This window comes from Plasmodium chabaudi (assembly GCF_900002335.3).
Source record: "Plasmodium chabaudi chabaudi strain AS genome assembly, chromosome: 12".
NCBI lineage: Eukaryota > Apicomplexa > Aconoidasida > Haemosporida > Plasmodiidae > Plasmodium > Plasmodium chabaudi.
This window is the reverse complement of record NC_030112.2, coordinates 711,152-738,475: the sequence shown is the minus strand read 5'-3', so window position 1 is coordinate 738,475 and position 27,324 is coordinate 711,152. Positions and strand designations below refer to the sequence as shown.

General features: G+C 23.6%; 7 protein-coding genes across 7 annotated transcripts; 4 read left to right on the top strand and 3 right to left on the bottom strand.

Annotated features, from left to right (window-relative positions):
* Positions 1-313: 313 nt before the first annotated feature.
* Positions 314-7,366, top strand: PCHAS_1220500 (Cg2 protein, putative; the record flags this gene model as incomplete). Its single annotated transcript, XM_016798895.1, has 1 exon — positions 314-7,366. The coding sequence occupies one exon, from the start codon at positions 314-316 to the stop codon at positions 7,364-7,366; it is 7,053 nt and encodes a 2,350-aa protein (XP_016654254.1).
* Positions 7,367-7,864: 498 nt separating this feature from the next.
* Positions 7,865-8,608, top strand: PCHAS_1220400 (glutaredoxin-like protein; the record flags this gene model as incomplete). Its single annotated transcript, XM_736418.2, has 1 exon — positions 7,865-8,608. One exon carries the CDS (start codon positions 7,865-7,867, stop codon positions 8,606-8,608), a length of 744 nt encoding a protein of 247 aa, XP_741511.2.
* A 485-nt stretch (positions 8,609-9,093) lies between these two features.
* PCHAS_1220300 (cg1 protein, putative) lies at positions 9,094-12,021 on the bottom strand (the record flags this gene model as incomplete). The annotated part of the gene is made up of 1 exon (XM_016798894.1): positions 9,094-12,021. One exon carries the CDS (start codon positions 12,019-12,021, stop codon positions 9,094-9,096), a length of 2,928 nt encoding a protein of 975 aa, XP_016654253.1.
* Positions 12,022-13,850: 1,829 nt separating this feature from the next.
* Positions 13,851-16,828, bottom strand: PCHAS_1220200 (chloroquine resistance transporter, putative; the record flags this gene model as incomplete). Its single annotated transcript, XM_016798892.1, has 13 exons — positions 13,851-13,927; positions 14,038-14,092; positions 14,186-14,230; positions 14,323-14,415; positions 14,510-14,566; positions 14,675-14,725; positions 14,844-14,926; positions 15,036-15,111; positions 15,263-15,334; positions 15,456-15,588; positions 15,702-15,795; positions 15,911-16,258; positions 16,738-16,828. 13 exons carry the CDS (start codon positions 16,826-16,828, stop codon positions 13,851-13,853), a joined length of 1,275 nt encoding a protein of 424 aa, XP_016654252.1.
* A 1,122-nt stretch (positions 16,829-17,950) lies between these two features.
* PCHAS_1220100 (protein SCO1, putative) lies at positions 17,951-18,817 on the top strand (the record flags this gene model as incomplete). The annotated part of the gene is made up of 1 exon (XM_736456.1): positions 17,951-18,817. The coding sequence occupies one exon, from the start codon at positions 17,951-17,953 to the stop codon at positions 18,815-18,817; it is 867 nt and encodes a 288-aa protein (XP_741549.1).
* A 1,222-nt stretch (positions 18,818-20,039) lies between these two features.
* PCHAS_1220000 (heat shock protein 110, putative) lies at positions 20,040-22,550 on the bottom strand (the record flags this gene model as incomplete). The annotated part of the gene is made up of 1 exon (XM_732453.2): positions 20,040-22,550. One exon carries the CDS (start codon positions 22,548-22,550, stop codon positions 20,040-20,042), a length of 2,511 nt encoding a protein of 836 aa, XP_737546.2.
* Positions 22,551-25,869: 3,319 nt separating this feature from the next.
* PCHAS_1219900 (Cg8 protein, putative) lies at positions 25,870-26,496 on the top strand (the record flags this gene model as incomplete). Its single annotated transcript, XM_738843.1, has 1 exon — positions 25,870-26,496. The coding sequence occupies one exon, from the start codon at positions 25,870-25,872 to the stop codon at positions 26,494-26,496; it is 627 nt and encodes a 208-aa protein (XP_743936.1).
* Between the last annotated feature and the right edge of the window lie 828 nt (positions 26,497-27,324).

Here is a 27,324-nt window from a genome sequence, read left to right as displayed (position 1 = left end):
CTTTATATGTTTCATGCTATATTTATCAATCTTTAACATATAAAAAGAAAAAGTGGCTTTATTTTTATTTTTTGTTTTTTGTGACCAATTAAAACCGTATAATATTGCATCCATGTGAATAGCAATAAATCAGGTATACCAACATATTTATAAGAAAAAATAAAATAAAAATTGGCTACCTTTTTATATAAAAAAAATTCGTTATTTAGAATATAGATAGGAAAACAACACATGTGTGTATTACCTATGTATATGGACGTACATAATAATTTTTAGTTATACCTTACATTGTGGAAGTAAAAAGTTAAGAGAAATGATGCAGCAAGAAGAGGAAGATGAATATGGAGAGTATAAGGGTGTTAGTTATTCTTTAATTATAAAAAAGGTTTTAAAAAGATCAATAAATGATTGGAATGTATTTTGTGAAATGGTAGAAAATGATAATGGAAATAATTACGATTTTTTAATTAGTGCCTTGATACAATATTGTAGACATATGAGAGAATGTTATTTAAAAATTTTAGAGCTAGAAAAATATCGAGAAATGCATAAAGATATTATTGAAGTAATAAAAAATATACTACATCTTAAACAAAGTTATAACGAATTAAAAACAAAATATGAATATGATATATATTTATGTAAATTAAAAACATTAAATTTGCAATTAAATCAAAGTAATGTTTTGTGTGCATTAGATTTATTAGCCACAAAAAAATATACACGATTCCCGTTACTTTTCAAGCAAATTTTAAAAGCGCCTTTTGATCCGGTTGTGCTTGAATTAAATAAATATCAGATACAAATTTTAAAAAAAAAACTTATAGATGAGTTTTTAATTAATTACTATGTGTCAAAGATCCCAAAAGAAAAAGTAAATTTTAAATTTTCTCAAGGCTTAGTAGAATTAGAAATAATCAATCAAGTTAAAATAAAATTTATTACAGATTTTTTAACATGCACTATAATCGATGTTAATATATTATTTTTAAATGATATGAACCTTCATATATCACATAATTATAATCTATTGGTTTTGATTAATTATGCAATTATGAAAAGGCGAATAAATCAAACTAATAACACTATTGGAGAAGGAAATGTTTCAAATCATAATGAAATAATTGAAAACGAACATAATTATGTTAAAGATCCTAAAGCAGAGGATTTAAAAAATAATACAAATTTGCCAGACACAACAAGTGCATACTATTCAGAATGTAGTGAGAGTGAAAGTGAAACGTATGAATCTTCTTTATCAGATTGTGAAAATAATATGGAATTACCACTGAATAATACACACAAACAAATAAGTGATCAAATTTATAGATCTAAGAAAACAAGACAGATAGGAAATATAGAAAGTTATTATAAAAATATAAATAATAAGGGGAAAGAAAAGGAGCTTGAACTTTCTGATATATATTATGAAATATATAAAACTAGTAATTTTTATTGTAATACTCAAATTTTAGAATTTTTAAAAGCATATTTAAATCAATATAATTCATTTAATTATATAAAAAAACAGTTTCAAATATATAAAAAATATAAAAAAACAGATAAAATTGAATTTACCCCCTCTTGTTATAATTATCATATAGATGATTCAAACTGTTTACTTTATTTAGACATATATTTGTATGATATAGAATTTAGAAAAGAATTATATAACTTTTTTGAAAAATATAAAGTTCCTATATTAAATGAAAATAGTGAAAAAAAAGTTATATTACAATTTATTTTAAATAACAAAAATGGGAATGTAAAAATTAAATTATGGCCATTTGATTATTTTAATAAGTTAAATAAAAAGAAAAAAGAAGAAATACAATTTGATAATATTTTATCATACTCTGAATTTATTATGTGTTCATTTTTAAAAAAGAAAATAAAAACTATTTGTTCTTATAATCCATTATATATTCATCTTGAAAATTGGGTTTCCAAAGTATCAACTTGTTTAACATATTTTTTATTTTCCATACTAAAAATATTCTGTATAAAAACTACAAAAATAGCTATAAAACAAAATACTACGATCCAAAATAGATATAAAGCAAAATTAATAAAACATGATCATGCACAAACATCAGAACATTCCTATTTGGAGAACATAATTACACATCATGAATTAATAGCTGACTATTTTTTTGATATAAATACTATAGAAAAGAATCTACAATGCATAGAAATTTCCAAACTTGGAAAAAAAACAAGTAGCATCTTTCACATTGAAGAAATGAATACAAATGTGTATGAAGACACAGATGAAGGAGACAACATTTGTTTGGAAAATAAATTTGAAATAGTAGAGGTAGAGAAAAATAAAAACGATGAAATTCTATACATACTAAGATATACATTTTATGGACAAAAAATAGATTTATTTATGAATAAACAAAGTGATAAATATATATTTAAATGTCATTGGGATAATATATTTTTAAATGTAATTAGCTTAGGATATAATTTAAAAATAATAATATATATAATATATTTATTAAACTATTATTCAAAGTATATATATTTATATAATTTATTAAAAGAAAAATTTAATAATAATTTAAAACCTGGAAAAAATATCCCCTTTGAATTAAATATTAGTAATTTATATCCAAATCTTCTTTTTTCAAAATTAAAATTACATGAATTTTTAAAAAAATATGATTATTCATCAAACATTGTTTTAACAAATTTCATTGAACAATTCTTCGAGCACATTAATTTTTTTTATTACCTCTCTTCGGAAAGTTGTGACAAAACAAAGGGAGTGGATGCTGAGCTTGAGGAGCATATCAAAAAGGCCATACACGAAGACGCCCAAAAAGGGGGCGAAGAAAATGATGAAAACAAAGGGAAACATAGAAACAATTTCTTTTCTACGTTTTATTTCAAATTTTATTTAACCGGAAGTGATGCCCCGTTTTTGCTATGCGTCTTTGTTGAAAATAATTTCATATTTCACACATCTATTGTTGTATCTTTTGGAAATTCATATGAAGGGGAAGATAAAAATTTAGATAAAAAAAAAAAAACAAATGAAGAAAGTCAAAAAGGCCCTTCAAAAAAGGGTGTAAATAATTATTTTATAATTCCTTTAATTCATAAAAAATGTTCAATTGATAATGATGTGGATTGTTATTTGAATGGCTTGAATAAAATGGTCATGTCTTTTTCAAATATGCTCCTATCTATACAGAAAATTTTGCAAGTTAATTTTTACTGTCCCGTTTTATGTCCTTGCAATTTTGGGCCCGAATCGATGTCAAATGAAAATGACACAACCGAGAATTTCGAAGAAGAGTTATTACAAAGTCAGGAAAATGATGATAACATATTTGGATATAGTGATGATGAAATTTACAAACGAAACAAAAAAAAATGGAAAAACAGATCGATAGATTTAGAACACTTTATAAATCGAATAAGTGATGAGGAGGAAGTAGACGAACAGAGTGACCACATCAAAAATTCCATGCTACAGTTTTACTGTCAACTAAATGATGAATATGATATAAATAAAGAATATATAACAAACCATAGAAATAATAACAAATTTATGTTCATAATCAAAATGAGTATACATGGTTCCTTTTTTTTTAAAATTCCTATAAAGAAACAAAAAAAATATATTAAAATTGATAGTTTTCATAAAATGGAAAATAAAAAATTGATCACTCTTTTTTATGGAAACATCATTGTAAACATGAAAATAGAAAATTTGGAAATCGACGATAGAGAAGGGTTTGTGAACTTGTCTGAAGAATGGGGTGAAGAAGATGGCCAAGCAGAGAATACAAATTATGATAAAAAAGAAAGCGGAGAAAACGATGAAAACGATGAAAAACAGCCATCTGACGAGCCAAATAAGCAAATCGAATTTCTAAACAATACAATAAAAGATTGGGGCTTATTAAAAGAGATACATATAATTTTAAATGGTAAAAATAGTGTGCCTAAAATTTTGGATATATTTTCAATTATTATTAAAAGTATGTTTGTTATCAATTTTTTTACTGAACTATATTATATTGAAAAGGTGATAGCTCCAACATTTATAATTCGTAATTCTCATTTGGCTAATATAGATATTATGTATTTGTGTAGGTATGATAGCAACATTGTGTGCTCCATTTTTTTTGATATTTTTGGTGGAAGGGATAAAGACAAATCGAATGCTGATGAGGGTAGTCTTAAACATTCTAAACAAAACAAAACGAATCAAGATATAGGTCAAAATAAAAATATAGAAAATCATTTAGAAAATGGTGATCTATTTGAATATTCAGATATCCTAAATAAATATGAAAATTATAATAGCAATGATGATGAAAAAAATGAAAAACAAAATAATAGTATAAATAAAAATTATGAGAAAATATTAAAATCTTTATTATTTATTAATATATGTTTTAATTCTTCTAATGAATATATCAATAAAATATATTTAGGAGAAAAAGAAAATTTTAATATATATTTAAAAAAAAAAAAAAATATTTTTGATTTACTAAAGCTAATATCTTTAACATTTGAGTTTCATTTAAACTTACACATTTTAATTAATAAAACAAATAATTATTTGAATAAAGAATATTTTTTAAGTCACGTTGTTACAACGAATCTTTTTGAGATATATTACATAAATCTGATGACTGTTATTTTACAATTTAAAAAAGAAAATGGAACCTCTATAGATACAAACAGATCAAATAATAATATTTATGATGAAAAAAAAAATGCAAATATTGATGAATTGTCTTTTTATATAATTCTACATCCTGATAATTTTTCAAAAATCGTTCTAGTCCCACATTTTAGTAATCATTTCCCAAATAAAAATGAAAATTCCAACTTTATAATTAACAATTTTTTCAAAAAAAATGAAATATTTTCCGAACTCAGCAAAACAAAAACGACTGATATGTTCGCTGATGCAGATAACACATCTTCAGTATTTAATAAAAATATTACAACTTCAAATTATGCCCAAACTAATAATATATCAAATCAAAATGAAAACAATTTATTATCTGTTCCCCCTGATCAAGTATCTAATCAATTGCCCAATGAAATCGATAAAGAAAAAAATAATTCTTTTGCAGATTATAAAAATTGTAGTCACATTATTATTGACAATTTAAATGTTGAAGATTTGTTTGTTTTTTTATTTTTAAAATTTTGTAAAATTATAAACTTTCAAAATGATCAACATTCTGATGAATCTCATGATTACACATTTAATCAAACACAAGACAAAACAACATCAATTAATTTTAAAGATTTTGAATCAAATTATAAAAAATATAAAACTTATAATACCTCTTATGATAGCATAAGTAATGATGCTTTTGAAAAAGAATTGGAATCTTTTGAAGAATATGATACATTTATAAATAATATTAAATATGTGTTTAAACTTAAAAATAATATTATTATTTCACAAATTGATTTTTTTCGTCCAACATTTTTATATGCAACATTATATACACTATTAGAGTTCATAGTAAGTTTAAAAAAATGGCTTATCATGTTTGATCATTTAAAATTGGAATATGAAAATTTTACATTATCTCAATCTAATCTCCCAAATGTATTTCAATATATGAGTGCAACAAAACGTCAATCAGCTAATCATGAAATATCACAAGGAGAAACAAAAGACACAAACAATGATATATATATACATTTCGTTTGGTTTATTTATAATATAAAAACTTTGCATTTAGAAAAGTTAGAAAATAAAGATGAGCAAAATAATAAAAGATATTATGGATATTTTCATTCTGACAATAAAGGAGGAACTAACATAAATCAGACAAATAATTCTACAGAATTTGAAAGTAGAAAAATTAAAAAATTAAAAATTGAAGAAATCGAAAATTTAGAAGATGCTCCAAATGAAGAAAATCTGAAAAATAAGGAAGAGAACTTTATCGAAAATGAAATAAAATCGAATAAGAGTTCTGAAATAATGATAAATATCAATAAAAGACAAGAGGAAAAAAAAAATATTTTACATATGCTAAATGATCGTATTAATATAGGCGAAATAAATACAGACAAATTATATCATATGATAAATGCATATTCTTATAATAATAATGATATATTTTTAAAAAAAAATGAAAAAAGTAAAAAAAAAATTATTAAAAAAGATTTTATAGAAAAGGTGTATCTCTTTCAAAAGCTGAGACTAAAAAAATGGGATGACGAAAATATGGAACTTAAAAATTTTGACGATAAACTAAAAAATGAAAATGATGACACAAATTTAGAAAATAAAAATTATAAACATAATAATATGAAAACAGATATAAATATGTATGTCGATTTTTCAAACAATTTGAAGGTCATAAATGGATGTGATATACACTATTTGTTAAATTCGATTGTTGTATATTTTGAGAATGTGGGAGAAGAAATAGAAAAACAAGATTCCTGGTTTTATCGAAATAATGACAAAAGTGATGATGCCAACCCGTGTGATAACTTCATCTTGATTGAGAATAACATTTTAAAAGAAACTTCAAAATTAAACTCAGCTCTCAATATTATTTATAAATATATACGTATATGGCTATTCAAAATGGGAGATAATAATGTTATATCCTTTTTTAATACAATTAATCAAATAATATATAACCAGAAAAATTTATGTGAATTTTCATCGTTAGTTTTTAATTGTGTTTTATCATATGAAGAGCATTTAAAATTTTGGACTTTGGAAAATGCAAATCACCAATTTTCGATGCCATTTGTTGAGACAGAATTTTTATTTTCCGATGATGAAGTAGATAAAATGGACTCTCAAATGGGAAAAGAACAACATTTTGTGAAAGCGAGGAAATATAAATTTGTTGAATATATCATACCTTTCAAAAAGTCTATTCAAAATTATATGACATATAGAGAAGAATCGATAAGCAATGCACCGAATAGTGCAATAACTGATCAAACAATAACAACAAACACAACTGATGATAAAATAAAGGGGTATGATAAAATTTCAGTGAAATATAAAATATGGAAATATATGCCATGCCCATTTAAACAAATATATATACATCAAGAAAAACAAAAATTTATTTCTCTCAATAAAAATAAATCTATTAGTTTAACTTTTAAAATAGCTTCTATACCTGTTAAAAATTTAAAAGAGGTTTACATAAATAATGATTCATATATTAAATTTCTTGTTTATAATAATATAGATTTAAATTTAGCTCATCAAAAAGTTATGCAAATATTGCAAGCTTATAACTTGATGCCAAATTATTCGCTAGTTGCTTCACAAACGATTTTACATTCAGAGACCTTTGATATATTATTGAAAAATTCAAATAAGGAGGAAAACAAAAGTTAAAATATGAATTTGTAGAAAAAAAACACATTAGATTATGTTAAAAGTTTAACAATTTTTTATTTATTCATATACACTTGTAAAAGGAAAAAATAAATATATTTTTAATATACCTTTTATTTAATTTCCAACGAAAAATCGGATGCCCCACTTTCACTAAGGGCTTCATATAATATATACATTACATGATCATTCAATTTTTACATGCATGTGCATATATTTGTAAGTATATATTTTTTTTTACTACATGTTTACGTAAATTGGTATTGTCACAATGTCTAAAAAATTGAAAAAAACAGTTTATGCAATTCTACAATTTTGAGCAATCATATCAACTAAATGTGCGCCAACATTTTTCCACAGCATTTTTTTTTATTTTAACTGTTAAATTTAATTATTTTTTTTTTAAAAACCCAAATGAAAAGAAAAAAAAATAAACTATGTAATATTAATGTGATATAAAATGAAATCCAAAAATCAGTATAAAAAAAAAAAAAAAGGATGAGTAAATATAAAATAGCATCATATATGATTTGCTGTCATGGCGTTTTCAAATTTTATTTAACATATAAAAGATATATCCTTGAGCAAAATTTGGATAAAACTAATAAATTTTTAAGTATTAAAAATAATATGCTTACCTTTTGTGAAAGAATAAGCAATAATACAAAGGAATATAATACAGTGCTAGTAAATAGTAGCACATTGAACGAGAACAACCCTACAGAATATCAAACTAGTTTTAAAGAAAATGGAAAGCATAACCGACAAGAAGAAACTGCATTTTCAAGCCAAGAAATAGTACCTACCGAAAAGGAGGACAATACAAACAATACTAAAGAAGAAAATTTGGATAACAATTTATGCGATATGCATAATAATGAAGTAGATTGTAAAAGTATGGAGCCAAACGAATTTAATACTGAATTAAGTCAAGATGATATTGATTTAATTGAAAATATATTAAAAAAACATAAATTAGTTTTATTTATGAAAGGAACAGCTTTAAATCCATTTTGTAAATATAGTAGATTAGCAATAAATATTTTAAAATTAAATAAAGCAAAAGAAATATATACTGTAAATATTTTAAATGATGATATGTTAAAGCATTCTTTAAAAATATATTCTAAATGGCCTACCTTTCCTCAATTATATATAAATGGAAAGTTTGTAGGGGGGATAGACAAAATACAAGAATTGCATGATAATAAGCAACTTCAACAAATGTTACAAGCTATGTAAATTACACCCATTTTAATTTTATCTATAAAACCGAATTTTCACAAAATATGATTTTTTGAGTTTTTCATTTTGTTCTAACGTTACATGTGTGTAATATATGCATATTTTTTTTATTTTTTTGTGTGATATATTATTTATTTTTATGTTTTTTATATAGTTATTGGAAACATCCAAAAAATGAAAAATAAAAAAATAAAATGTAAAGAATAAAACATACGAATGCGTGTATTACTCTCTTAATAAACTTGGGTAGAGAATTATAAAAAGAGGGGAAAATAAAAATGACGCCATATAAAACGCTATATTTATAAAATTTGTAATAAATAAAAACATCAAAAAAAATTATTATGAACATGCTATATAACAAATAATTAAAGCGGAATTAATCTGTGGATATATTTGCAATTTTGAGCGTCTAAAATACCAAAAAATAAAAAAATGAAAAAAAAAAACTTAAAAATAGATGAAAGACAAATGAGGGCAAATTATATTAAACTGAAAAAATCATAAGGGAATAATTTCCATAGGATATGATTTTTTTTTGGAATATAGAAATGAAAGAAATCATTGTATCTTTCAAAAAATTGATGCAAATATTTATTGTAAACCTTTTGATCACTATAAACCAAACTGGATTCAGGCACGTATGCAAAATATAATTCTTCATCATTGTGTTGATATGATTTCAAATCCTCATTTTTCATTTCACCTGATTGAATATTAAAATTATGATCACGAGAATTGTTTTTTTTTTCATTTAATAATTTATTTGTTTCTAAACTGTTATCCTTCGTCTCTTCTTTATTGGTACTAACCAAAATAAGGTAGTACACAGAATTTTGATATTTAGTTGGATATTCTAAAAACAATTTTTTTTTCCAATTGTTAGGAGCAAAGCAAATATAATCCCAACTAATAATTACACCATGATAATTCCAGTATATATGTTTAACTATATTTCCAATATGAAAAATTGGATTATTTTTATATACTCGATTTCTTATATAGTTTCCTAAACCAAAATCATAGTTTTTTCCGAATTCAATTTGTTTATCTTTTGGCAAAGCTTCTAAAAAGACAAAATTATTATTTTTATTATGGTTAACATAAGAATATATATTATTGCTATTAGTAACATAATTATAATTGCTTAACAAGTCTTGATATGTGTTATTATTATTTTTTAAATTATTTGAAATAGTTTTTTCATAATTTATATCTTTATGTTGGTTATCTGTACGTTTGTAATGGTTACTATAATTATATAGAGTGTTATTATTTTGGATTCTCGAACTTGCTGCATTTGAATTTTTAAAGCATTTGATCGCATGCTTTTGTGCTTTTATTGCTGTGTGTAATGTAGGGTGAGCACAAAAATAAGGAGATGCTATATGCACATAATAGTGGCATTCTGTTGTTGTATAAATTTCAACAACTTTTGTGTGTGACTCATTATTATAGTGTAAGGAACAAACAAAATAAATCGTAGTTATATGATCATATATTTCATCTAGTGAAGTTTTACATTTGCCTCCTTTTAAATCCATAGCTAATACTTTATAAAAATATTCAGTATCTGTTTTGAGTGTTTCATATGGTTTATCTACCATATATGTACTAATATAATGTGCATTATTTAATTCTGAATAATAATTATTTGAAAATAGCTTGTAAAAAAAATAATCGTAAAATGAAGTATGTGATATTAAATTATCTGATTTATTATTCAATGGGGTAGAGAAAAATGGATCCTTTAATGTTTGTGATGAAGTACGTGTTATATTTTCACGGTTTGTAGAATTTTTTATATTTTTCGAACTTTTTTGTATTTTTGATTTTATATAATTTCTATAAATTTTATTCATTTCTTCCATTTTCATATAATAATAATTTTCTTTACTTAAATTATAATCCGTTTTTAATACTGGAAAATTATCATATGATTTTTCATAAAATGGAATACCTTCATTTGTTGAAACAGAAGAAAGACCTAAGGGGATTATAGGATATTCTATATTTCCATATTCTGTTTTTTTATATTTAATAACACTATTAGGTAAGCAAACTTCATATACATAATCATCATTTTTTATAAAAGTATAGCATTTGTTTATTACATTTCTTAATAAAAAATGGTTAGGAGGATTTATTTTATCTGTATAGTTGCAAAACATATATGCACTTAAAGTTATACGATATATATGTTTTATATTTGTATATTTTGAATTTATAATTTGATTTAATTTATCTTTTAATGTTTTATAATACATATTACTATAAGTATATTGATTAAATGTTTTAAAAAAATAAATTTCATTCTCTAACTTTTTTAAAATGATGTTATAAAGTTTTGACAAATTTGTATTAGTGTGTATATATATTCTAAATATTAATGGGTAGTATATTTTATCTAATTTAGAAAAACTATCGACTTTTAAGTTGTTATTGCCACACAAATATAATACCTCGAACATGTATTCTCCATCTGTGTAATATTGTACAACGGTATTATTACTAAACAGTAAATCATTATCATTTAAATGGGGTGATGTAGATTTATGTTGTTTAAATTTATTTAAATTATTATTTGCCATAAAAATTATATATTTATTTATACATAATTTTAATATATTCTGATGATATGAAAATATTTCAATACACAAATTATTTATAGATAGCATTTTTCCTTTTATTATATGATTTTTAACTGCTGTATTATTATTTATATTTTCATATGTTCGATTTTTATGGTATACATTTATTTTATGTTTATAAAAAATATAATCGTATAATTTTTCAAATCTACATTTTAATATATCACTTATATTTATCCCCTTCTGTTCATACTTTTTTTTATAATAAAAGGTGGAAACATCATTATTTTCATTTTGTGTATTGTTTTTTGTCACATGCTTATCATTATATTTGTATTCACTATCTTCAGTCTTCTCATTAGTGATATGATTCTGTTTCACAAACGGGTCTCTCTTATTTTCTGCATCTTTAATATCACTTTCGCTGTTTGAGAGATCGGTTGTAGGGTCCAGCACCGAATCTATCGATACTTCATTTGGAGACGTTGGGTCAGTTACATAATTTAATCTATTGTTTGCATATTCCAAGAGATAATTTTTTTTCAGTGTGTTTTGTACATAATTGTTGATATCATTAGATTTTAAGTTATTAAAAAAAAAATTATTTAAATCGCATACATTTTCACTATTATCATTGTTTGCTTTAGTCAGTATGCATATAAAAGAATCATTACCAATAGTTATGTTTGTATATTTTTTATTATTAGGTATGTTAAGCAATCCACTAGGCACAGTATAATCTAATTGTATTTGATATTTTGTATTTAATATGCATAGACATACTAATATATTTAACGATAATACAAGATATATAAGCATTTTATTATAATTGCATATTATTATATAATAAATTATTTATCACTCCATCCATTCGATTATTTAAAAAAATCTGTGTGTAATCTATATTTTTTTTTTTTCTTCTTTAATAATTAAAAATAATAGCTAGATAGGAATATACATTTTTGGGGGTTACCAGTTTCTTTCGTTTTTATTTCTTCGAATGAACATACTGTGTTACGTTGTTTAAATTATATCATTAAGAAGAAAAATATATATAAATTAATAATATATTCAAAATGATTTTAAAGGTGTAAATATATATATATTTTTTAAGTTTGCATTTTATTAATTAGTTCATTCCTTTTTATTTTTTATCTTATAATTTATGTAGATATCTTATGGTTGATGATTTTACAATTTTTTATATATGCAGTAATAAAATATTGGATCATTTGGAATATAGCTTCTTAATGGTGACTCGAATTTTATTTAAATTTATTATAACCTACGGAAAATAATAGAGGCCTTTATAATACTATTTGTTTGATCGCTTTATATATTTGTTTTACATATTTTTATTTTTTCTATCCCACGTATTTATAATTTTGTATATATTATTCATTAAGTAATCTTTATTTATTATTTTTACAATCTTTTATAAAACTTAAAAAAAAAATATATTAACTGGCGCCCTATTTTTTTACAGTAATGACGTTATGACATGCTTCCAAATTAGCTTTATACTGTATGGCATGTTGTGAAAAATATTTTTTATTTTTTTCCATATCTTTTTATAATTTTTTAAATACGTATATAATTATGCATAATTATATAAGCTTTCGAATAAATTTATATGCTTTGAATTTTGTTTTATTTTACTCGAACTTTTTTATAATATTAGTTAGATAAGTATCCATTTTTATTGGGGTGAAAATGTAGTAGGCCATAGGCATGTTTAATATAACGTGATTAATTATAATAAATGAAAAAAGTAATGCTTCCCCTTAATTTAAAACACCAATTTTGTTTTTAAACATTATTCATTAAAAAAAATGATGATATACACATAATTAAAAGAAAGAGAAAAGAAATATGATAAAAAGGATGGATTTCTGAAATATATGGCGAAAGATATTTCAAAGATCTTAACATAAGACTTCTTATATTTTTTAATTAGGAGTTAAAATCTTGATTATATTTTATTAAAATAATAACAAAATAAAAAAAAATATAATTGTAATATCTTCTAAACAACGAAAATGTTCTACACATGAACAAATAAGGATATAAGACAAAAAAATATAAAAAAAATAAAATAATAATTTTTATACATTTATATTTTTTAAGTCTTTTTATGTATGTCCACATACATAATTATATATATATCCGAAAAAAAAAAAAATTAAGAACCTTGTGTGTCTATTTAAAAAAACTTTTTTATTTTTATTTCTTTTCTCTTACAAAATATGATTAAAATTAAAAAATCTTTGGTAATCTGATTTTTTAATGAATAATATAAAAGCATATTATTAGCAAAATAAGTTAAATTCACACAAAATATTTTTAAAAAAATGAAAAATTCACAAAAAGAACAAACGGTCGGATTAATATATAATAGCAGAATATCAGCAAATTTTAAGATTTACAAAATATGTATTAAAAAGTCATATATTTAATATTCAAAATGTAACACATAATTTTCATAAAAAAAAAAATTCACAAATTTTATAAAATATAAATATTTATGAATCAAAATAAAGTAGTTTGATTCAAAAAAAAATACATATATTTAATTATTAGCATACTCTTCTTTACAATTTTATGTGGCATTTAAAAAAAATATTTAACATATAAACTTGTCATATCTATTATGCTGTTGATGTTTCTATAGAAGTTAATTCTGCTTCGGATCCATCGGTGTTTTGTGCCTTTAACATTTTTTTTTCTGTATTAAAAAAGAATAAAAAAATATCAATATGTTGTACACATATGTAGACACATAATATATGTATAAATATAATTTTCCAGTTTTATTTAACTATTTTTAAAACTAACTTTCTAATATGATATTTCCAATTCTGTAAATTATTGTTCCCAATAAGTATCCAAACTGTAAGAAAGAAAACAAAAAAATTATATTAAAAAAGAAATCATTACTAGCTATGTACAAAATTGTTAAAAATTTTTATTTCATATTCCTTACCAAAGTGAGAAAATCCAATAGTCTTGGTTGTCTTACAACATCACCCTAAAGACACAAAAAAAAAACATATATTGTCAAAATAAAGTAAAAAAAAGGTGAAAATATTTCGAATTTTGTTCTGTTATAAAATATTTTACCGCAAGAAATTTAAAGTAATAAGCTATTGTTATGGCTGGTCCTTGTATACAACTAACAATGGTATATGTCATTGTTGAAAATTTATCAATTATCTAAAACGAAAAAAAAAATAATAATAATTTTATATGTTTTTTGATCTAAATAATGATATATTATGTGCATTTTTTTTTCATTTTTTTATCTTACATAGCAAACAAGTAAGTTGTCACATATGTTGAAAAAGGAATATGTTATAAAGGTTTTCTGAAAAAGAGATAAAAAACAGTTAGATAATTTTGTTGAATATATCAACTTGAATAATGCATTTTATTCTGTATTTTTTTTTTTTTTTTTTTTATAAAAATTAATTACCCATGCTCCTTCACATTGGTCACACATTTTGACCATACCAACACCACAATTCTGTAAAAAAAATAATACACAAAATTAGTAATAAACATGATTGTATAAGTATGTTATAAAACATTAGCTGAATAAAAATATGTGAATTTCATCTTGAGAATGTAAAATTATGTCCTACCTCAACGATTGTGCTTTGTCCATAAAATAAGCATCTTAAACCGTCATTAATGTTTGTGCCCATTTCAGAGAATGGCATATAAACTAAAAAGTGAAAAAATGAAAAATGAAAAATAACAATTTTGCAGACAGTAATATAGCTAAAAACTGGTACTATTCTTTTTCAAATAAACTGAAATCTTATTTTCATTACTTTCTTTCAAAAATGAGATATTATAGACTGGTAAAACTAAAAGGGAAGTAAAAAATTGGAACAAAGCGACCATAGCCTAATAAAAATAAAAAATTGTTGGAAAAATTGTTGGAAAAATTTTATCATAGTGTGATTATTAGTGGTGCAATCAGTTTGATAAATTGCCCTATTGCAATTCTACGATTTTTTGCCATCTTTTTCAAACGCAATTTTAACATATTTCTTACATTCAATCTTATGATATTTATTTTGTGTTTTTTGAAGACAACTTCTCTGGTCATATTTGAAAAGCTTAAAGGCTGTAAATGAAAATTGAAAAATGAAAATTGAAAAATGAAAATTGAAAAATATTAATAAAAAGGAAAAGGGGCGCATATAAATTTGCAAACTGTTCGTTGACGATTATATTAATAAACTTACAATTAAGGCGAAAATCATAATTAAGTTAAAAATGATTGAGTTGTCACTTTGGGTTTCATAAGATAAAACAGTTTCTACGGCGGCTATAGTAATAAGTATAATGAAAGCTCCCAAATAGTTAAATAAGTGATATCTAAGAGTAGCAAAAAAAGGATAATAGTAAAATGTATAAATTTTAGTATGCATAAAATTTGGTGCTATAAATATACGTGTAATGGTTTCCATTTTTTAATTTCGATTTTTTACCTATATCCAAGGAAGATGAAACAAAAATACATGTTAACTGGAATAATCAGTTGCATAATAAATGATTGGATGTTCCCCGTTGTTCTTGTGAGACCTTAAAAAGGAGAAGAGTCGTAAGTGTGTGTGTGTGTGCATATATATACATATGAGTAGCGAGCATGCGCCGTTTTAAAGCTTAATATATAATTTTCGGGATAAAATTGACATACCAATCATAGTAATTATAACTGTGGAGGCATCTAATAATGAGATAAGGAAAAACTGCCATCCAAAATTTTTTTGGCTCTCATTTCTAGATGCAGGATTTGATGTTTTACGGTAAATAAAATATAATAATTGGAAAACTATAGTACAAATCATGTTATGTACTTCTGAAGTAACAAAACTATAATTTCCAATCTTATTCAGGGTTCTTTTTGAAAAAACTTTATTCATTACACTGACGCATAAATATAATATACTTAGTAAATAAACATAAATGTTATTTCTCATTTCATTTCCAATTAGTTTGCAAATTCTTTTGGCACCACCCCATCGTGAGTTATTTCCTATTTCGCCTACAAATATATTTATTATAATAAGGGAAAAATATATGTATGTTTTCTATACATGGCATGTGTGATATTACTATATATTTTATCGTTAACATAATAATAAGTTTAGAGTAACTAGTGCTATATAAGTCGTAATACTACTACCATATCACTACACCCTTAACTTTTTTTATTAAGTTTGCGAAACTTTTGTCAAATATAATTAAGCCACGATTAAGTCTCAAACATAAGTATTTGGAATGGTTATAAGAAAAATAAGACAAAAAAAACTATAATACAATCAGTAATCATGTGTGAAAATACATAATCAGTTCATCATAGTTTATTCTGTCTTCCAAAATTAGTAGCTAATTATCATTTCAATTAGTTTCTCTTATATCCCCCCTTATTGTTTGGCTTCGAGCTTAATTATTTAATATTTTCATATTTATTTTGTTTCCTTTGTTTTTATATTTTCATTTTTAATTTTATTTGATTATTACTATCATTGCTTATTAGACTGTCCAATTCTTTATAGCGTTCATCATTTTTTACATTTTTTTTTTTGTTTTTTCCTTTTTTCATTCCTGTCATTATTGATACAATGATTTAGTATATCTTAAAAAGTTGATATATAAATAATATGTCTTGGTTTTTTTACATATAATTGTATAATTTATATTAAATATATAATATTATTTTTCAATATATTGTTTTATTCTCAATGTATATCATTAACTAAGTAATGAAAATAATTCATATTATCAATTATATATATATATAACCTAATGTTAAAGAAAATATATATAATATATTTATTTCAATTAGCACAAACTCTTATACTATTAAAATAAATATTAAAAAAATTAGAATATTATAATGTATTAATATAATTGGTTATATATATATTAATGGATAATATGATGATATTCAAACTGGAATATTAATATTTTCCATAAAAACTTATTATTTTACTATATATAATAGTTTAAAAAAAAAAAGATATAAAAATAATATAAAACTTGATTTTTTTATAGTTTTAAAAATGATAAGGAAATCAATATGAATGCTTATAGTAGTTATTATATGCATATATTAGAATTTTATTATCCATAAAATTTTTTTTCCCATTCATATCAGCACTATTTCGATATAGGTGAGTCTTATTTTCTAATACATAGGAATTATTATTTATATAGGGATATTTTTTTTTTTTTTTTTTTTAAATGCAATAAATATTATATATATATTTTTTTATAATCAATTGGTATGCGGTGATTTCCATAATACATTTATTTTTGGTCGACTCCTAATAAAGCAAACAATTTTATTATTCACCCTATAATAATAATATTATAGTACAGGGGAATATATCCTGTTTTTTTTTTATTTTAAAAATATATGAATCGGTTTTTAATGCATTTCCAAGTTTTGGAGAAAAGGGAACATTAAAAAAAAATATAAATTTTTGAAGTGTAGAAAAATCCGATTATATAATGCATTTAAATAAAAATACTGTCGAAGGTGAAAATAGTAAAGTCTGGTAAGGGAAAGTATAAATTGAAGGGGGAAAGGGAAAGGATATTCCCCAAGAAAAGTAAAAATAAAAAAGTAACCAAACGATATCATATAATTTTAAATAAATAAATATTATTGTATGATATGCATTCGCTTGTGTATACCGCGCTGGCAATATAAAACTCCATCCTCCAAACCATGAATAAAATAGTTTTAAGAAATGTTAGTAAAGTAAAGGGAGATGGAGTATTTTGTAAATCGTATATAAAGTTTAATTTGAATAAATATGAAAATAAAATAAATTTTGAGACTAAATTAAATTTTTCAACAAATAAAAGAAATGAAGAAAATCCATTAAAAAAAAAAAAAAGTATTTTTTTAACATGGAAATGTTTTGTTTTTAATTTAGGTTTATGTATTCCTACATTATATTTATATAAATTACAATGTGATAAAAAACATGGTGGAAAAAATCATATTGGAAAAACAAGGGTTGAGAATATTGGAAAACCATTAATAGGTGGCAATTTTACACTAATAGATTATAATGGAAATATAGTTACAAATCAAACATTTAAAGGAAAATACTGTTTAATATATTTTGGGTTTAGTTATTGTCCTGATATTTGTCCTCAAGAATTAGAAAAACAAACTATAGTTTTTGAAAAAATATCAAAAAAATATGGGGATATAGTTACACCTATTTTTATTACTGTAGATCCTAATCGAGATACAGTAGCTCAAATCAATTATTATTGTAAATCTTTTAATCCGAAATTAATTGGATTAACGGGAACAAAAGATCTTATAAAACATGTTGCAAAATTATTTCGTGTATACTACAATGAGCATATTACTGATATGGGTAATACAAATCAAACTGTTACTAACCAAAATAAATACAATTATTTAATCGATCATTCTATTATTCATTATTTACTAGACACTGAAGGAAAATTTGTAGATTTTTTTGGTAAAAATTGTACTATCAATGAAATGGTAGACCGAATATCTCAATATCTTGATGAGCATATAGCTAGCCAAAAAAAATTACAAAAAAATTAAAAAAAAAAACATGATAAAATATGCCATGCTCAAGAATGAACATTTGTATGGTGCATACTTTATGTGGGTTGTGTAGGTACAAAGTAGGTAGAAATAAATATGCCTACGATGTTTTCCTCAATTCATTTACATAGTTGACTATGTAGATAATTGCAACGAGTTTGTGCATGCATATGCTCAGTATATGGATATATATATGCGTATTTGTCTACTAGTTTGTTAATAATGAAACAAAGATGAAAATAATTTTTTGATAAATTAAGAAAAATTATATCATCCTATTACCATTTATATTTTTTGTTTTTAGCTTTTTTTTTTATCAATAAACCTCTCTATTATTTGAATAATTTAACCTATTTGGGTACCTTAAAAATGTAATATTAAAAAATGAAAAAATAAGTTACGAAATAAAAGTAGGCATGCATATCATATGCATGTTTATAATAACTAATTCGATGTGTTTCCATTCGAAATATTTCGATAAAAAAGGTGAATAAGTATTTTTTCTGAAATTATAAAAATTTTGGATAGTGAGGGGAACAAATTTTATGCATCCCAATAAGGCCAATTAATACGGTTTAATTTTATTTCAAAATAAAGTAGCAATTGCTATAGGCCTTTCTCAGCTTTCTCAGCCTTTCTCAGCTTTCTCAGCCTTTCTCAGCTTTCTCAGCCTTTCTCAGCTTTCTCAGCCTTTCTCAGCCTTTTCAGCCTTCTCAGCCTTTCTCAGCCTTTTCAGCCTTCTCAGCCTTTTCAGCCGTCCTTAGATTATAAGAGTGAACAAAAGGATTAAGAAAAATTACTCAATTTATGAAAGTCCTTGAGTTACAAAATTTATGAGAATATATAATGCATATACAAATATATGTGCGTATTTACATGAATTATAAGAAAAAATGATGTTTTAATAAAATAAAATTTAACCTATGCGAATAATTATGCAAAGATTAAATATAATATATTATGCATACAACTATAAGCACATACAAAAAAGATAATACGAGCATAAAATGCATTATATGTATATTGCATATTTTCTCTCATATAGAGATTCGAATTTTATGAAAAAACGAATAAAACCCCGAATCACCGGAGCAATGAAAAATACATAAGGCACAAACAATGTGCAAAATATATAAGAAAATAAGTATAACATATAATACACACATATGTGCAATATCGATATAATATAAAAGATAGTAATTATTTTATTTTCTTAGAATTATTTATCAGCAGCCTCAGGTTTTTCTTCACTCTCATTATTTTCAGTTTGTCCATTTTCTTCAGTAGTTTGCTTCTCTTCATTTTTTTTTTCTTGTTCCAATTTTTCTTTTTGTTTTGCTAATTCTTCAGCTTCAATTTTTGAGAAATATTTTTGTGCCATTTGTGTAACATCAGCAAATTCCTTTTCAATATCTTTTAATGTATAAACAGGTGGTTCATATAATTTTTTGTTTTTTTCTTTTTCTTGTAAAGAGTCAAGAGTTGATAACAAATGATTAGCTTTTGTTATTATTTTTTGACCTTCATCTGATGGGTGTTTTTCACATTGTGTAATAATAGTTTTTAAATGTGTTATAATATTTCCTAAATTTTTTTGTTTAGATGCATAAACATCATGTCTATAAATTACATCTTTTATGCGTGCTCTTATTTCTTCTTTTTTACTTATAAATGCATTTTTATTTTCATCAATATTATCATATATCCAATTTTCAACATCATCTAAAGCCAATAAAATAGAATCTCTTTCATCATCGACTACAAAATCTTTATACATACCATTCAAACGATCTCTAGTTTCATAAATAATAGTTTCTAATTCATTGATATGTTTTAGTCTTTCTGCTTCTAAGGTATCACTATGTTGCATATTTATTTCAGCTTCGCTAAAATTGTAAATATCACTATTACTGTATGTTCCAGGGGGAGATATTATTTCGAGAGGTATAGTAGTATAGCATGTTTGTACCTTTCCTTCTTCACCTTTTTTCAATTCTGTTTTGCTTGGGCTACTACTTGGGGATTGTGATTTATCTTCACCTTTTGATGAAGATTCATTATTTGCGTCTTTTGAATCATCAGCTGATTTTTCTTCACTTGATTTTTCTTTCTCTTCTTTTCCTTTTATAACAGTTTTTGAAACAGTTTGAGCTCCCAAAAATGTAAATACATCATGATTTGAAAATGTTGTCATAATATGAGATTCGACAATTTTGTCATTTTTGTCATTAATTTTAACAACACAAGAACCTAATTCTTTTATACAATTTTCTGGAAGATCAGGACTATCTTCATAAAAAGCTGTTATTTTAATGTTACCTTTATCTGGTATAGCAATTTTGTTTACCTTTCTTCTTATCGAATCAGTAGTATATAATTTTTCAACTTTAGGGCTTGCTCCAGATTTGTCATTCATGTTTTCCCATTTAACACTAATTGGGTGATGAACTTTTTCAATACATTCGTATTCCTTTACTTTATAAAACTTACTTTGCATAGCAGCAGATAATACACATCCTCTAGCAACAGACTCATCTGCTACTAAAGTTTTTGATAAAGGTTTATCAAAATATGATTCTAAGAAATTTTGAATAAATGGTATTCTTGTTGTACCTCCTAAAATTTCTATAGATTGAGCATTTTTAACATCACCTATTTTACTAATAGCTATTGCTTTATCTAAAATATTTTTCAATTTTGTTAAGAAAAAATTTGAACATAACTTTTCATATGTTTCTCTATCTATGGAACCTTGGCAATCTAAATCTTCATGTAAGCATTCTACATGTATAGATGTTTCATTGTTTGCCGATAAAACTTTTTTTGTTTTAATTGCTACATCTTGTAATTTGACTCGTACTTTATTATTAATTTGTGCGGTTTCATTATTTTTAGATGTAAACGTTTTATCTAATTTTCCGTTTCCCATTTCACTTAACTCAATAGGACCATTACTATATAGTGCATTAATTTTATGCGTATTTATAAATAAATTATTTATATATTTTATTAGCTCATTATCAATATTCCGTCCTCCTAATGTAGGATCTGCTATATCACATAATATTTCACATTTGTTTGAATAAAATTTAGCAATACCTACATATGTATTTGCATAACCAATATTAACAAATGCTACTATCGAACCATTTTTGTCATTAAATTCTTTCATTCTATACATACCATAATCTAAAGCAACAGCAGTATTGTCACTGATAAGTCTCAATACGTTAACATTTATTATTTTTGCAGCTGCTGCTAAACAATGAATTTGATTATTAGTATAGTTAGGAGGGTAAGATAAAACTAGTTCATTGCATTCTTTCCCTATAAATTTCTCTCCCATTCTAATTAAAAATAGTAATAAAGTGGCTATTATTCTAACTGCACTTATACGTTCTTTTTCTTTTTTATACTCTACATCATATCCTAAATATCCATGTTCACATTCAACTAAATCACCATATGCTTCATTTAATTCTAAGTCATCTTCTTCTAAGCCTGTTCCTACTTTTCCTAATACATTTTTTATATTCCTACATGTATTTCGGAAATTTGATTTGACCTTTGCTAATGCATTATCACCTATCAACCTCTCTTTTTCTGTAAACCCAATTAAGGTGGGTGTTAACCTTTCTGATATATCATTTCTTACAATATTTATAGCCCCTTTGTTTATAGTTGCAACCACTGAGTTATCATTCCCTATATCTATTCCGAGTACTGACATATTTCCCTTTTTTGTTCGTTTTTTGTTTTAGTTACAAAAATGAAGCACGGAAAAAATTATTAATCAGTTCTATGGAAATGTATAAGAAATGGAAATGCAGTTTGTATATTTGGACGATTATATTTGTATGTTGGCAAAAAAAAAGTGAAAATATTTTATTAAGTGTATATTTAATATCTATGCAAATTCGTTTTGTTTGGCGAGCTTGTAATATATACGTTAAGGATGTCGAAATAATCGTGTGCCTTTGTAGATATTAAAATAATTATGTTTTTTTGTTCTTTCGATTATTTTTATTTAATGTGTTTTAAAAATAGGAAATTTTAATTTAGTACATTAATTATTTAAAAAATTAAAATATGAGATGAAAAAAAACAGCATGATCCAAATTAAGTATATATATGCTACTTTATGTTTTATTGTGAATTTGTTGTTTTTTTTCTAAGAATTTTAATTTTATTTTTGTTTAATATGTTTTGAAAAATGCAAATTTTATTTTAGTAATTAATTGCTTAAAAAATTATGTAAGTTGGAAAAAACAGCATGATCCAAATTAAATATGTATGTATTTACTTTTGCTATATTACTATATTTTTTGTTTTTTTTCAAAATTATATAATTTTATTTAATTTGCAAATAGCAATTTTTAATAATTTAGTACTTTATTTTTTTTTTTTAATTCAGATATATGAAGTGGAAAAGGAAATATGGTTCGATTGAACACATACATTTTTATTTTGTGCTTTATTGCTACATATTTTTTTCTTTAAATTATTTCGCTAACTTCGAGTATTAATAGTACCATTGGGGTTTTTTAAAATAAACGGTAAAAATTGAGGATAACGAATCAGGTATAAAACTCAAATATTGCCTATATATACAGGTATATATCTTTTGCTTACTACTTATATATTTATGCCTGGTGTGCTAATTAAATATTAATGATAGAGTATGCATACTATAAATATATAATATATACTGTTTGATCACTATAACTATACATTTTTAAAGGTATGCGAAAAGGGGTGGAGAAATCAATATGCCATTCCATAGGTATACGCGACACCCTATATACGTGAGGGCTAGTATGCAATGCATAAATAAATAATAAATAAATATTTAACTATATTAATTACATATTTGTAAGCAAAAATTGCATTTATTTATTTATACTGTTATATTGCAACGTACATATTATGCATATCTTTATGTAGGATAGCTTGAACATTATAAATGGCAACCCACCATTTTTTAGCATTTGCTATTATTCGTGGTACTAATAAAATATATTCGGGTTTTTATTTTTTTTAAATATATATATTTTATTACCATAACACTCATTTTAAAAAATTGGGTGAAATATTTTTTTTATTTGAAAATATATATTATTATGAAGCATTAAATTGAAATTTTCTATAAATTCAAAAATTTTATAATTATTTATTACAAAAGCATGTGTTTATTTTTTCTGCATAACAAATAAATATAAGTAACATTATGTGCTTAAGGGCAGCTTAGTATTGTTCCTATATACTATTATATGTTTGTATATGCAAGCCCATTTCCATAAGCCTAAAGCATATACTAACTTTATTTACATAATATATACGGGTGTGTATGAACCTACCTAAATAACATATTCTTTTCGTTTAACGGTTAAGCATATTGCTTTATACATTTGGATGGTTTTTCATTTTTAAATAAACCACGAATTTATGTTCTGGTTTTAATATATCTATATAAAAACAAAAAATACGTAGAATACAAATGTGTTAACATTTTGTATTCTATAGAATAATATATAGTGATAATAATAATTGTACCTTTTGGTTTTTTTTTGTAAAATAATTTACTTTTTAAGAAATATTCTACACGAAATTAATAATAAGATTTTTTTCTCTTATGCAACTTTACGTTGTTTATTATTTTTTATGTAAATGAAAAAAAAGCATTTGAAATATTTGTGCTCATTATATCTTTGCTGTGTATTAATCACATATATATTAAAATAAAAATATATTCGCACATTTAAATATGCTTTACATAATTCAGAAATATAATAAAGGGCAATATTTTATATGGGGTTATATGAATGATTCGTCCGTTCACGGTAGAACATATTTAAAGTCATTTATTTTTTGTCTTTTGCTTAAACAATTTAATAAATTAAGTAAGGATGAACTTGTAAAAAATAATATCCTCATAAACCATTGAAAATATTCAATAACATTTTTCTCATTTTTCAACCAAATGGTATATATACTACTATGTATGCACATAAAAAATATATGAATGCTCATGACCCCCTGTACGCACATATATAGAATATAGTACTATATGAGTAATGATTGAATATGTATGTTTTGTTAATTTGTAGGATTGGGTATATATACTATTTCCTTATATGGATAATAGGATAATACTTTTACTATGAATTAAATATTGTGCATTCTTCATTTGTTACTTAATTTATGCAAACTCAAACAAAACATTTCATATTCCTATTATTTTGGCACTATATAAAAACTTTTTAATATGAACAAAAAAGGGATAAAAAATAATATGCGCACATTTATATAATGTTATTCCTGCATATTTGTTCTTTCAGGTTTTTAATACCGTCCAAATTGTACGAATATTATTTTTTTCGCTTATATAAAGTACCGATTTTTTATGAACAAATATATATTTTTTTTAAGTTAAATAATAATATGTTTCTTTGTATAGTTTTGTTTATTATTGCAAACAAATTTTGTGATATACACCATTAATACAAAGAATTTTCTAAAATATTGATCTTGGAACATTTTTATGTGCAAGAAAAATATAACTGAAATTTGGAATAACTATAAAAAAAACGTTATCTAAAATATTTTTTCATAAAATTTAACGTGTGTATTATATTTTTTTAGTGATGAAATTATTTATATAATAGCAATATTATACGAATATATACATGTTATATTCAAATGCATTAAATATTAAAAAATTATTAGTACATCCTCTTTAATGTAAAAAAATATTTATTGCTATTGCTTTTTCTTTTAAATATATTAGTTTTGAAAATGTAAATGTGATAAAATTTCATATGCATTTTTTGCGAAATGTTTATTTTGTCACAATAAATTTTACGAAAATTATATATCTTTAATATTACTTAAAAATATAATACTTTCACAATATATGTTTATAATACACATATATAATATATATGCAAGTATTTGTACCATGCATACATATTTCGTATAGTTATATAATAAAATTTTGTGATTTACCAATATTATCTTAATAATACAATTGTAATTAAAAAAGTGAAAAAATGCAATTGTATTTAAATGGGAAAAAACAAATTTGTATTCGTTTGAACAGCAATGCCCATAATGTATTTAAAAGATATGTTGCATCACAACCTTTAGGAATAAACATTCCAGAACCCCCTCCAAGAGAATTTTTACCAAATGGCGAACCAAAGAAATATCGATTGAATCAAAGGTATTATAACCATAAATATGATTGGGAAAGATGGTCATTAAGACCAGCAGGCGTTTTCCATACTTATTTGCATGGTGAATTTGCAAAGGACCATAAGCCCCATATGGCATGGCTATTACAATTTCCATTGCCATTAGCTTTTATTCCATATTTTTTATTTGCTTTTGGTTTATCCTTTACATTTCATCATGTATCATATCTTGGAATAAAACCAAAGAGATATACAGTAGAATGGGTAGAGGCTAACAAAGAAAGGGAGCGAGCTGAAAACACAAATCCTGTTACACGATACCTTGATAGAAGAAGAAAAGAAAGAGGCCCACATTGGATCCTTGAAGATTATTTGCCTGCACACCCATGTTATTTGCATATGAGCCAATATCATCATGATACTGAACTCCTTCGAAAGAGAGAAGAAGAAGCAGCAGAAAAGGAAGACAGTAGTGATGATTAAAAGCAAGCCATGAAATTATAACCATTTTTAGATTGCACATGAAATCATATACACACATCCATATAATACATTTTTACATAAAAAATTATGTAATTAATTAAAGTTTGTTCAATAAACGAACTATTTTATTAATGTATAAAAAAGTATAACAATGTGCAATTATGGTCAATAATAATGCAAAAGCAATGCCCGCACATTTATCATTGCATTTTTTTTGTACACTTGTAAATTTATATACGTTTTTATTTTTAGTTAAACTTCATATGCGAAATGATACACATGTTTATAGCTAAATTCAATGTTTTTTATTTGAATAAACATGTATAAAATTAAAATTAATATTATGTTAATTAAATTAGCCAAAATAGCCAAAAACGCAACGTTTTATGGCTATTTTTCTGAACAGTATAGAAAAAAAAACGAAAAAAAAAAAAAAAAAAACTTTCGCTATTTAAGTCAATATATATAAGTGTTAAACATTTTCAAAAAACATATATAATATTGAGCTGATAAAAAAATTTATTCTACAAATTCAAGTATTTGAATAGAATTGTCTATGCCAAATAACGTTATTAAATTTTTTTATGTTGTCACGAAAGTTTATGTCTTAATTATAATATGGCTGTTATTATTAAAAAAAAATTATAAATAAAAGGCAGCATATATATACATACATTTGTAACATATTAATACACACAGTATGTTATGTGTAAACTAAAAAAATAATTTGTCATGTCATTTGTGTGTTTGTGCTACAAATAATTTGAAAATAGACTTTTAGATATTAAAAATTATTGGTATTCCCAGGAAAAAAGAAAAAATATAAAT